General features: G+C 35.2%; 2 protein-coding genes across 3 annotated transcripts in view; one reads left to right on the forward strand and one right to left on the reverse strand.

Moving 5' to 3' along the window:
* Window positions 1-3558, forward strand: part of LOC129000944 (FAD-dependent oxidoreductase domain-containing protein 1-like) — a 29144-nt gene extending 25586 nt beyond the window's left edge. For both annotated transcript variants that reach the window (XM_054428039.1, XM_054428040.1), the window contains exons 8-9: window positions 347-461; window positions 2815-3558. In XM_054428039.1, the coding sequence (XP_054284014.1) occupies window positions 347-461; window positions 2815-2954 (255 nt within the window). In that variant the 3' untranslated portion in view covers window positions 2955-3558. The remainder of the gene's footprint in view (window positions 1-346; window positions 462-2814) is intronic.
* A 254-nt stretch (window positions 3559-3812) lies between these two features.
* Window positions 3813-11477, reverse strand: LOC129000824 (protein CWC15 homolog). The gene is made up of 4 exons (XM_054427854.1): window positions 11139-11477; window positions 8563-8679; window positions 6321-6591; window positions 3813-4320 (listed from the first exon to the last, which is right to left on the reverse strand). The coding sequence occupies exons 1-4, from the start codon at window positions 11267-11269 to the stop codon at window positions 4183-4185; spliced, it is 657 nt and encodes a 218-aa protein (XP_054283829.1). The 5' UTR covers window positions 11270-11477; the 3' UTR covers window positions 3813-4182.
* Window positions 11478-13524: the final 2047 nt, after the last annotated feature.

Genomic DNA, 13524 nt, shown 5'->3' on the forward strand with positions numbered 1-13524 from the left:
GGCGAAATAGTTCAACCCGCGATCACGGCGTAACAGATTATCGGTGAAATAAATTTATTTATAAAATGCGAGGCCCCCTCCTAGGCCGAGGGGTTGCCGGGGTGCAACCTTAATTGTTAATTTCAAGAAAGTAGTAAAAAGAAGGTGAAAGAAGGTAGGTGGCTGGGAAAAAAGTTTAACAATAGCAAGAGTGGTAAACAACAATGCCAGAATGCGTCAAGAATGAATTATGTGATGGTGTCATGGTAACTTTCAGTTTAGGTAATGTATAACCACTGTCAACTGAATTTTCAATTTGAAATTATGAGTTAAGTTAATAAGTGTCATAAATATATTTTACTTCCAGGTGAAGTCAGCATGGGCTGGATTTTATGACTTCAACACATTTGATGAAAATGCCTTTGTTGGACCCCATCCGTCCTACAACAACGTGTTCATAGCTACAGGATTCAGTGGTCATGGTTGGTTAATAGTTTAGTCACTATTTCATGATGGGTTAGCCTTTGGATCAAGATATTGCAAGATTTAGATTACCTGGTGTGTCAATTGAACCTTTTAATAACTACAGCTGTTTCGTGCTGCTAAGAGCACATCTTCAGGTTAAGAACGTAAAAATCCGTTTTCTCATCCATGAATTACTAAGTCTTCTGGGAGACAAAACAGAAAACACATACGAAAACAATGTTTATATAATACAAAAAAAACTTGGTCACGTCGTCCGAACACAAGGTGCATAACCGGTTGATGATGAGTCATGACTGACCTGTGTCTGAAGTTGCAACCCCCCCCCCTTCTCTCTCCTTATCTTGGAGAGACACAGGTAACCTAAACCTTTTTAATCTTTGTCACTATGTTAGTCAGTCAGATAAGGTGAGGTGTCGGACTAGCTAAGGACGGAGAGTGGAGTTGTACATGATGGTAATATTGTCTCCAGATAACCAATAAATACTGAAGATGGTGTATATCACCTGATTATTGTCATCCACAAATTGAAAATCCTAGTTTTGGTACCAAAAGTAGCTACTGAGTGCAATTTGTAAATTACCACAAGCAGATTATGCCAAGTTTTAGCAGTGTTTTGACTTTTAAGTGTAATTTATGGCTTCAGTAACGATGAAAACCACTTGTACTTTACTGAAACTTTGGTTGAATTAAATAGGAAATGAAAGTCTTTAGTTTAGATTAGGTTCTCGTTCTCCATAATTAATATCCAGTTTGCTTTTGTCTGGGTTTAAACCCTTAAAAACTAATTATATGTTAGCCTACCAAAAAATGTCCATACAACTGTTTAAAAAGTTAAGACTAAAAATATTGACTGGTTGCCAAAGTAGTTGAAAATGCTTCTATTGAAAACTATAATCAGTGGCGGTTCCAAGGGGGGGGCTACAGGGGCTAAAGCCCCCCCCCTTGGACCCTGGAAAAATAAATTTAAACGTACGTTTCGTCCTTAAAACACGCAATGTCATAAAACAGACATCAATGTAGTTTTTATTAAACTTAATAAGCGATGGCAGGAGTAGTATTAAGTTGCACATAGATAAACTTTGTGGACACTAGCACAAAAAATAAAACAATATTACGCTATGGAAGGTTTTAGCCTACGCATCATCCAATTTTTACAGCAGTCAGCTGTTGACATGCTAGGGCAAAGGCGAGCACTGAGCGAGGACGGTGAAACAGCTGATTTCCTGATGTTCCATAGTTAGTTGTTAAATTGTCTGCTAGCCACTAACTTTACACAGGCATCAATCAGCAATCAGCGGAAGCACCAGTAGCCTATTACCATTGACTATATAAAAATTAGTGTTAAGTTTATATAGTCAATACTATTACTGAATTCGATACTATACATATTGTGACAGATCTATGAAATGGAGAAAAACGTAAGGTTGAAAAAACGTGACCTACTTGCTTGCTTGACATATAACAGGTGAAATTTAAGGTTTTATGACAATTGGGCACAGTTCTAGACGTTAGAAATGGCTTTGTAAAGTCACCAAACGGCTTTTAGGAGATATGGCTTTGTATTCTACAGTAGGCCTATGTTTTGAAATTCATGAATGCAAGTTCAACATAGTTTGATTTTTTAAATGCCTACTTACTCATGACAAAGACAAATAACAGGTGAAATGGGAGGTTTTTGGACAGTTGGACACAGATATAGACATTAATAATGGCTTTAGAAAGTCAGTAAACAGCTTTTAGGAGGATATGGCCGTTGCCTACAATATGTTTTGAGATTCATGAATGCAATCGTCATAGTTGGTTTTAAAAATGTCTGATTTTTCATGCCAAATAAATGGGTAAATTTGTGGTTTTGCACACAGTTCTAGACGTTAAAAATTGCTTTAGAAAGTCACCCAACGGCTTTTAGGTGGATATGGCCGTAGTCTACAGTGTGTTTTGAAATTCATAAATGCAATCGTCATAGTTTAATTTTTTAAATGTATATTTGCTCATGACAAACAACAGGTGAAAGGGAGTTTATGGACAATTGGGCACGGTTTCAGGTGTTAAAAATTGCTTTAGAAAGTCACCAAACGGCTTAGAAAATTCAAAATTTTCCCGCGGGAGGACCCCCGGACCCCCCTGCTTTATTGGTGGGTGCTCCACACCCCCCAAGCCCCCCCTTGACAAGGTCCTAGAACCGCCACTGACTATAATCACCTATTCTGTAAATCTGTAGACGAAATTTCAACCTTTTACATGCAAACCTCCTTTTAGGTTTATGTTAACAAATAGCAGGTGATGTTCTTAACAACAGCTGACTTTCATTTTCATCACTTGTTACAACAATGCAACGGCTTGTTACAGGGCTTCAGCAGGCCCCAGCGATCGGTCGAGCCATGATGGAGCTCATTGTGGACGGACGTTTCACCACGATTGATCTTACGAGGATGCAATTTGAGAGGATCTTTCATGAAGAGTACCTCTTGGAGACAAATATTGTCTGAGAGTTTGTGTTGTAGGAAAGTATAGTTGTGGACTTGTTGCTGTACTGAACCGAAACCCTTGGTAAGACTTGCTCCCCATCCCCAGTTTCATCAACAATACTGCCTTACTGTAGTGAAAAAGTGTCGCGTAACAGTTGTACAAGTTCAGTAAAATGTTATACTTAAGAGAAGGCACTACTTTATCAAGATATTGTTGCCAGATTTGACCTTAAACAAAAAACCTCCCATATACAATCTACATCTCTCTACATGTTGAAAAGTCATTGGCTAGTAGTTAAGTTCTTATTGCTTGTTAATGATGAACTAAAGTTACCATTTTGCCTTATAGCCTGCCTCTAAAAGTGACCCAAAATATGCATTTCCTCTATACACATGGAAAATACAAGGTAAAAACTTGGATGACTGTTACAGTCCATACCGCAAAACAAAGAGCTTTTTAGGTATATAAGTCCAATCCTCATAATTTGTGAGGCTGACAAAATATAAGTGAAACCTAAAAAGATATGTAGCCTAACTGTATCTTTCTTGATTTTTTATACTAGCCCTTGATTTTTGTTGCCATATTTATAAGTTTATGAAATTGTAAATAAATTTATATAGTTTATTTTGTGATTTATATTCATTTTCCTTCACATTAGAGTCCATCTCTTCACTTTAAAAAAATATAATTTAAATTCCTCATTTAAAATCAGTGTAGAAAGAGACCTTTTTTCTAAAATGTTTCCTAATGAATGATGAATTATTCTTTGTAGGTAAGAGTACAGTGTGAAGAAGTTGGACGTTATAATTTTTGGCGGGTCATAGAAACAATGCAAATTTGTTACCAAAGAACAACTTTATTTTTACGTCAATTTACGACAAATAATTGATTACTTCTTTGGTGAATGATGTCTGGTGTGTAGAATTACTTTTATGCATAAAATTATGCTTTGATGGGTTATTTCTTCTTTTAATTCTATGTAGGCCTACACAAAATGAAAACACAAAATCAAATTACTTACTCTGTTTAAAAAAAACATAATTAAAACACTGCAAGTTATGTCACAAAATGAAAACACAAAATCAAATTACTTACTCTGTTTAAAAAAAAATAATTAAAACACTGCAAGTAATGTCTTTGTATTTACGTCATGTATTTACGGATTTCAACACTTTCAAGTCAATTTTATTTCGTGATTCGTCCATCTCAAGACTGACCGAGACACTATTAAACACTGCACGGAAAGTCTTATTTTACATATTTTTCCATGAACTTTCTGTGGAACTCTGACCGAAGTGAGTCGTTGATGAATGTATTCTTGCTCTTCTCCGGCTCGGATCGAGCACAGTTCTTGAACACAACGTCATCGTCCCACCGACGTTTCACCTGAAAATAAACGTGAACATGAATTACAAATTTTCAGCAAAAGTATAATTATAAATTTAATATTTTAAAAGGTATATTATAGATTTAGAATCGACGAAAGTCGGTTGGGCATTGACCTATCATAATAATCAGAGTTGATGGCCACTGAAAAGTTGCAAGATATAATTAAAGAAAACAAAAACTTAAAATTCTAAAAATTGTGCATCAGTTACATTTTTAAAGCAACTGATTTGAAGAGAAAATGTAAATCTTGAAACAACAACTAATTTAAGCTCTAAAGAAGCACACTTCTCGGGCAATTAACCTTTTCCAATTAAACTTAATCTCTATTGTGTTAATCTTACCTATTTGGCAAGTACAGTGGCCCCTCTGGATGAACTGTAATTCGGATTGACATATAAAAATACAGGACAGGTTTTCTGCCCTAAGTTCTGTTACCGTTCTTATCACAATAGTAAAATAGAATAGTCCATGTAGTGTTTACTCCAGGTTTAAGTTTGTTATGAGCTGGACATTTTTGGACAAAATTTAGAGAGTGGTTGTAGGCCTACAATCTAGTAAGTAATTATACAAATAAAGTAATGATAATAGTGTGGTTAAATTCAACCTCCTGTTTGTTTTTTCTAACAAAGTAAAAGAGACTGGTTATCATTCAACGGTACAGTAAATTCACTGAAAAAAGTTTTGTTATAAACTCTCTGCAAACTTATAACTGCTGTAGAAATGATAATGCTGCATACTTTTACTGTCAGTTGATTCTATTAGGTTATCTGATGATAGTGGTCCTGTGAGGGTTTACTGTATCTACACAGATGCTTATTAGCCTAGTGTGTTGTAATTAACCAGTTATACGATGGGAGAACAAAATAACCCGAATGGCCATACGTGGAGCTTAGCTCCACATGCTAGTATGTTTAGCTAGTATGCATTTCAGGCGCTAGGCGTGTATAGTGCAACTCATTGCCATTGATGCAGGCCAGCCGGATGGTTGTGTTCATCTGTAGCGACAGTTTTTGCTGGCACCATTTTTCTGTTTCATTTTTTGCGATCACAAGGAATGAAACCTGTTCCCATGTTAAAAACATCTTACAAAGAAGACATTATTTATTGCTTGTTATCTCCCGTATGTAATGGTATTATTGTACAATGGAATAAATTAATTGAATTAAATTGAATTTACACCCCAGAAACAAAGAAACTCTCAAGCCAATGGAAGACGCCATTATCATCCCTCCAAAAAACAATGCTGCGTTGTTTTTTGATGTCATAGGAATTGTCCACTCAGGGTTTGTTCCCCTAGGTCAGACCATGTATAAGATCTTCTATTTAGAAGTTTTATGAAGATTGTGCAACAGTGATCAAAAACCCCTGATCTGTGACAGACAGGAAACCTGTTATTCTGCCATGACAATGCACCTGCACACAGAGCCATACATTTTTTGCTCTTTTTGGCTAAAAATGAGACGATTGTGCTGACCTGGCTCCATGTGACTTTTTTTTCATCCATGTATGAAAAGAGGCATGAAAGGACAATGATTTGACACCTTTGAAGATACTGTTACTGTTGTTCTGTTCAATGAAATGGCGACCATACATAGTAGATATTTTAAGCCAAGTATGAATGGAGATGAGTGTAGGATGAGTGGCGCGATCTTGTAGTCTTGTTAGTGACTAAGGCTGACATTCCTTAGACACAGCTGTTAATTAATAGCCCATACAGCTAATGGCAACTAAGGGACCTACAGTTTATAGTGGAATCCGAACCACAATTTTCCTTGGATATCAAGAAATAACGAGAGAGGAGCTGGTAGCCATCTCAAAATATTACTTCAAAAATTGTTTCTAACAGTGAAAAACCCGTTGGGACAAGTCCATATTGTCCCATGGAGAGTATTTTGAAAAGGATAATGTTGAAGTGTAAATAGGCTATATTTGTATTTATTAAAAAAAATCCAGACCTTGAAATTTTGACTGAAATCAATAAGTTTGTTCAAACTTACCTTAAGATCAGATTTAGTTGCTTGCGCAGAGTAGTTCAATAGTGGGTTCCCACTCAATATGTTCTCCATTCTGATCCTTTCCTCTTCCTGTCGCCGCTCCGTTTCCTTACGCAGAGTCTCCAAGGCTCGCTCCTTCTTGATGCGCGCCAGCTCAGCTAGCAACTGTGCGGTGTCGTCGTCACTGTCCCCGTCATCAGAGTCATCCTCGTTCAACGGATCGTCAGCGTCCAAACTTGCTGCAGGTACCTGATCTAGCTTCAGCCGCTTATTGCTATAAAAATTTACATGTGATTATTTTGATCAAATTTTGTTTATTGTCATTAATGTCAAAATTTTGAAAACTTTTTACACCCACTCTTAAAGTGTACACTCAGTGTAAAAGGTTAGAGGAACTGACTACATTGAATAAACAATGATTAACATCTTCAGACAACAAATAAATCAGCTGATTAGTTTGTAAACAAGTACGTTGACTTTCACCACAGCAAAAAGGTTTGGGTTTTTTGTGTGAATTTTTAAGACAGTAAAAAGGTGTGCAATTTTTAAGCCATCCTAATACAGTAATAGATAGGCTAATTGATAAAAATACAGTTTTGGGGTTATGTAATATTTTATTATTGTTTAAAATAATCTAAAATCCCTGAAAAATAACTTGCAAAGAGGACGGTGATTGTTGTATTGTTGGGGCAGACTTAAGCCGTATGCCTCATGTATGTTGTATGCACTTCAACTAATCTCCAGCGGTCATGTATTACTAAAGCTGCCATATCTCAGTTAATATTTGTCCAATATTAATAAATAAGGTGTCAATTGATTTGTAATTAAATTGCCTGAAAAAAGTTGTTCTTGTAAAATTTTGTTGAAATCAACAGTTTTTAAGTTATTTAAGAAACAAACATTTTAATGGCCGCCATTTTGTTTCATGAATTTTAATTTTTGTCCTAATTTTTCTAAAACTTTGTCTAGTTGCCAAAAATGTTTGTGCAAAGTTCCAATTTCCTACATTTAACCATTATGTAGGAAAAAAATTGATGAGTGGAAAAAAACAAAATGGCGGCTGTGTGAGTAACCAAGGACTTCCGGACAATTTAAATATGATATTTAGATACCTATGATTCTTACCCGGGAACAATGCCCTAAAATATTGGTAGGGAGTTCTGAAACACCCTGTATTTTGAAACATTTATAACACCATTAGGCCTACACCCCATTCTCTTTAACAAATCTTGCTGGTTCATGAACTCATTCAAGTTCATCCAGCCCAACACATTCATGCCAAATTCCATCAAAATGGGACCAAGATTAAGCACATTTAGGCTAGTGTTTTTGGCCTCTGGGAAGATTGAAATGAAAAATTAGGTACCTAAATCGGTCCCAGGTCTTAGTCTTAGCCAACCTCCTAAAGACATTCAGGGGATCTGGAATCCGAACCCATCCTCATGTGAGAACGTAGAAGTGTAACTTTATCAAATCAAATCAAATCCATTTATTGCCATCAACATTATAAATACATGTATAGCAACGTCATACAATTTCATCACAGTATATCCATTAACCTACTTCATATGTTCTACAAATTCTTTGACCTTATACACACATAAATCACACAAAATCTTTCTAATAGTAAATTTAAATTGTCGTATTTCAAGACATTTAATGTGAGCAGGTAACATATTATACAATCTTTTGCCAAATTCACTAAAGTTATTGATTGTGGTCATAAAATTACATTGGTTTGGACGGAGAAAAGTGTTTTGTCTGGTAAAATGGTTATGAACTGAATCATTTGTAGGGAAATCTCTAATATTATTTTTAACATACAGTAAACAATCTAAAATGTACAGAGAAGTGACAGTTAAAATTCCAAGTTTCTTGAATAATGGCTTACAATGTGTTTCACTGTCAACATTGAATATTGTCCTAACGCTTTCTTTTGCAGCAGTTTCAGCTTTTTAATACTACCATAATGGCCCCACACAACAATACTATAAGACAAATGACTTTGAATGTGAGCAAAATAAATGGATTTCAACACATCTATACTAACAAAAGGTCTAAGTTTTCTAATCATAAATCCAATCTTATAGGTTCTACGACCTTGATTACGAGGCTTGATTACGAGAAAGCGAAGGCTACTATTGCAATATAACAATGCATGAATGCATTGATCTTCAGAATATTAAAATTAAAGTGGTCGGTTTTTTTTTTAAATCCACATTATAAAACATATTTTTCTACTTACGAATCTCTGGGTTCAGGCATGCGCCGACCTCCCCTCTCCTTTTCTTTCTCACGTTCCTCCAATTCCCTTCTGAAGTCACGACCACGCAGTTCATCAGTTGTACCTTGCCCATGTTCTCTGTAAATCATACATACTCCCTCAGATGACTTTACAAAATAATAGATTTTAGGCCATGCTGATCTATATAAAACCTACATTACCGTATTATCAAAGACTACCAAAGTTTAAAAGTTAGCCCAACTGTACAACAACAAAAAGTTTACTACTGTGTGTAATTATAAATTAGAGAGGGGTAGCCAAAATTATTACTAAAAACTAGCAGAGAAGGGGTTGACGTATAAGTATAAAATTCTTATTGCAGTTATACTCATGGTTCACGTTTGCAATGGAGAGGACACGGTCTAAGAAAATTTGGTTCTTTAAATTATCGCCACGCTGTAGTATAACACACCTACCATAGCCATTATGTACTTAAATAATAGAAAAAAGTTAACTATCAATCATTCGCGCAATACTAGGTCCCTTAGTTGCCATTAGCTGTATGGGAATTAATTAAGAGCTGTGTCTAAGGAATAAGTCGGCCTTAGTCACTAACAAGACTACAAGATCGTGTCACTCATCCTACACTCATCCCCATTCATACTTGGCTTAAAATACCTACTTTGTATGGTCGCCATTTCGTTAAAAAGTAGGCCTATTAAAGTATTAAGTAATACCTATCACAAATTATTTATTAAGTTAAAAACATCTAGACTATATTACTTATTTAATACGCAAGCAGTTTTTTTGTGACAATCATAACACTTTTTAATGTGTGATTGAACTTCAAACAAACAAATAAACACACAAACTTTCACATTTATAATATCAGTAAGGTTATATAGTATATTGGTATGATTTTATGTAGACCTATCAAATTTTGGGTACCAAAGGCCTATAGCAGTGATTCCCAATCTTTTTTTACATCGTGGCACACTAAATTGATCCAAATTTAGTTACGGCACACTTGATTAGCGCATACCAGTATTTAAATATACAAGTAAATATGTTGCTCAAAATCAAGCAAATGAGTAACTTACCTATGCCTAATTAGAAAAAGATATAAAAAAAAAAAATTTAAAACCAAAAGTAAGTTTAATAGTTTAGAAAAATTAGAGGTGATTTTATCGGCCTAATACTGACATTCACGTGTATTGTGTTTTCCAAAGCCAACATGGCCAACTGATAAATTGTGTAACTCTATCCAGCCGTTTGCTTAAAACTTATATTTATTTCCCAATGCTAATATTATGGGGGGAAATCAAATTTAAGAGGCCCTCGGATGTCACTCACAAATTATTACCATTTAAACAAATCGTCTGCACAACTTCACATTTTCACTCTTTCCAATGACACAAAAAACATGACAATCAGTTTAGGAGGAGTGATTGTTGACCTGCTCGCCTATTAAAAAATTGTTTTAAACTTACTTAGATATAGTAATATTTGCATTGCATTGTGAAACAAAAAAAAATATTGTTCGGGTGCAGTTTCTTAACTGGGCTATGCTAATATTCGATTGAAACTATTGATTGGATTAGTAAACCTTTATTCGTTTTTTCACTATCAGCAAGTTTGGTTAGTTAGGTTAGGTTATGACGGTTTAATTTTATAATTTATACAGTTTAAAATATCAATATTTAATCAATATTTTCAATTTGATAGTTTCCATTGATATTAGCATAACCCAGTTAAGAAACTGTACCCCGTTGTTTACATTTTTAAGTCACACTGTGCTGTTTATCTCTCTGTATATAGTTGGGAAAATAAACAGTAAGTTATTGTCGGAACTCTCAAGCTGCCTAGTCCAAGAGTAAAATTGTTATCCACATAGGCCTATCCAAGTAATAGGTAATCATTCCAAGTGTTGCAAACAGTTTACGGCACACCAACGGAACACTGCGGGTTGGGAATTGCTGGCCTACAGCCTAGGGTAATTAATTAACTTGTTGGCGTTCAGAAAGTTACCTGAAAAACAAAATATACATCTAACTTAATTACACTTGTAATAATATGTTTACACTTCCATATATGTTGGCACAAACAACCGAATGAAAATATTGATCGATGTATCGATTATTCGATATATTGTTTGGTTAGTTAGATAAGGTTAACCTAACCTAACTAACCAAACGATATATCGAATTAAACAATCAAATAATCAATATTACTCATTCGGTTGTTTGTGCCAACAGATATGGAAGTGTACCCGTTTACACTTATAATGTTGACTCACAAGACGGTAGATAGGCCTACATACCTAGGCTATACATGTAATGATGGTAAGTGGTGATGGAATCTTCTTTAGGGGCTAGGAGGATAGGACCAAACAATTTATCCTAGCCTACTGTAGTCTACCTTGGCGTTTAAGGTTTCCCTTTTAGTGATATTTAATGATTCACACATGAACACGATTGATGGTTAGTAAATTTATGATCAAGCAAAAGGACAAGGCTAACTGCAAATTCTCTAAGCCTTTGATTTTAACTTAAGTCCTGTTTCTCTAAAATGTGAGGGATACTTGTATTTTAACTTACCTGAATTTGAGTTTTGTGTGTCCAGGTAAATCTCTGCTTGAATATTGTTTTGAGATAGCACTCAAATCCTTTTCACCTCTTCCTTGTCCACCCCTGGCAGGTTCAAATGTAGGCCTCGCAGCAGTTGTCATTTTGTTATGTGTTTCCTTTTACTTATTACAAAGGAACGAAGTTGATGCTATATAGTAGGGTAATCAAGCTTACAAACAATCTAAGCTACACCGAAAATACAGTAGGCTATGATTGTTTTGCAATAATGATAACTTTTTAACCAACGTTATTTAACCTCATTTCACCATTCAAACGTTCAATGGTTCAATCCGAACAGTCGATTATTTTATTTTGACATTATTAATTTGACTTGACAGAAGACGAAAAGAAGAAAGCAGTAAGCACGAAACAGAGACATACACACAGTGTTGCCAATCCACTATGGCCCAATTACCCCCTCCAAAGCAAAGAATTACCCGCTTTTTCTAAAAATTACCCTCAAGAAACCAAAAATTCCCTTTTAACACTCTTGCCTGTCTAAAAGTAACGAATAAAAACCCTGATAAATTAGTTTTGAGTAATCCCACAAATTAAGAGTATGTTTTATCTATGGATATAGTAAAGAACTAAATATAGGACTTGAGACTTGTAATTAACCTTCATAATGAAATTTGCAATCTTACTGACCTTAAAAAAATAATTACATTAGTCCTACAATGATTTGGTTTTTTTATGATAGCCTATGTCATATACTTGTTTAATAATGAGTAAGTACTGTTAAAAATTTTATTTTTTATTAGTTTTAGGGAGAAAATAGTTATTATAACCGATCAACATTATTATTCCCCTGTTTTATGTTTTTCATCTTCTTTAGAAATAGACTAGTACGGTATTTTCCTTTACCATGGTATCAGCGTTGACAGTAGTATAGTGACTAGTGAGAAGTGAGATCAGGATCACGGATCAGGCATTTAAGGCCAGGCAACCAAAAGTTTTTCCACTCCAATCCAAAAGAAAAGACTACAAACAACCGTACTGACTGAAACTGAACCGAACCGAACCGACTGAACGCTGTAGCCTACTCGCATTGACTTTATATCTACACTAGTGACTGAGTGAGAACTGAACCAAACTAATGAAGATTAAGAGAAGTAGTGTAAAACAATAAAAAGTCTGTGAAATAACTTTAATGGAAAAAAAACACAAGGAAATATTTTTCTTCTAGTGAAATAATATAAGTAATAATACGAAAAACAAATAATATTTGATCAGTTGTCATTTACCCGCTTTTTACCCGCATATTTGCCATTACCCGCAGCATTACCCCCAGGTAACTAAATTACCCGCTTTTCGGGTAATTACCCGCTTTTTGGCAACACTGCATACACAGATCAGATACACAGACAGACACGACAGACAGAACAAGTTTGTACGAAGCTAAAAAAAATCATTATTTCAAAGACAACGAAAATAGCTTGTACACGCAAAATAAAATGTATTGGGCAAAGCTAGTTGGTTGGTCTCTATGAGGATTTTAAGAGGAGTTTAAAGTTTTCTACTCTTTAAAATTAGGGGTGTGTGCCACTAGGTTGCCCGCCACAGCTTTAACATTATTTTAAATGGGATCCTTCACACGCAGGCACTGCAGTTGCCTGTCACTACGCAGTGGCCGAACAGTGTTAACTGATAATCCAAGTGTATCCTCTCCTCGGTCCTCGCGCAACTACCAGTCGGCAACCGCAGTGGCAGCAACTCGTCTCGTCGTGGGGCATTGAATTCCTCCTAGTCCTAGGTTAGTATATGATATGTCTTATCTATGGTCTATGCTAGCAACCATAGACAATGTTACCTAATTATATGAAAACTGAACTATGGTAAAATATTACAGATATTACACAATAACACTTTGTACATTTTACACGCATTATATCAGAACATTAATGTGTACTTATTCCATTTCTACAAAAGTCGAGAAAGGTATTTAACCCTGCTTTTTGTTGTGTATTTAGTGATAATACCATAGACTAAACATGTGAGGTTTATTCCCTATTTCAGGAGTGGCGCACTTTTTACACTGGGATTTTAGGGAAAATGAATATAAGTATATTGCCAAATTTTTTATGAGTAGCGCTGAAACCCGTTTTTACTTCATAAATTCTACACTTGAAACATTAAGGCTAATTAAAAAGGTAAGGCTAATTAAAATAGGTAGGGTATTTTCGTCGCATTGCAACAACCCAATGTCAAGATATTGACGCGGCCACGAGATGGAAGACTATATAATATGTTGTTTGTGAAAGATTGCTACGGTCACAGTTCACAGCAGGAGGTGGTTTATTTACTGATCCCAACGGTTTCTCCATTTAATACAGTTTGGTACTAAACCAAATTAACA

Source organism: Macrosteles quadrilineatus, unplaced genomic scaffold (genome assembly GCF_028750875.1).
Source record: "Macrosteles quadrilineatus isolate MER2022 unplaced genomic scaffold, UCM_ALF_1.0 Scaffold_8__2_contigs__length_117827958, whole genome shotgun sequence".
Classification (NCBI taxonomy): Eukaryota; Metazoa; Arthropoda; class Insecta; order Hemiptera; family Cicadellidae; genus Macrosteles; species Macrosteles quadrilineatus.

Excerpts from the sequence above, each read along its gene's own strand:
- LOC129000824 (XM_054427854.1), bottom strand. The coding sequence starts at position 11,269 with ATGACAACTGCTGCGAGGCCTACATTTGAACCTGCCAGGGGTGGACAA. Across the intron at positions 8,680-11,138 it reads CACACAAAACTCAAATTCAG|AGAACATGGGCAAGGTACAA; the intron begins GTAAGTTAAAAT and ends TATGATTTACAG. Across the intron at positions 6,592-8,562 it reads ATGCCTGAACCCAGAGATTC|CAATAAGCGGCTGAAGCTAG; the intron begins GTAAGTAGAAAA and ends AAATTTTTATAG.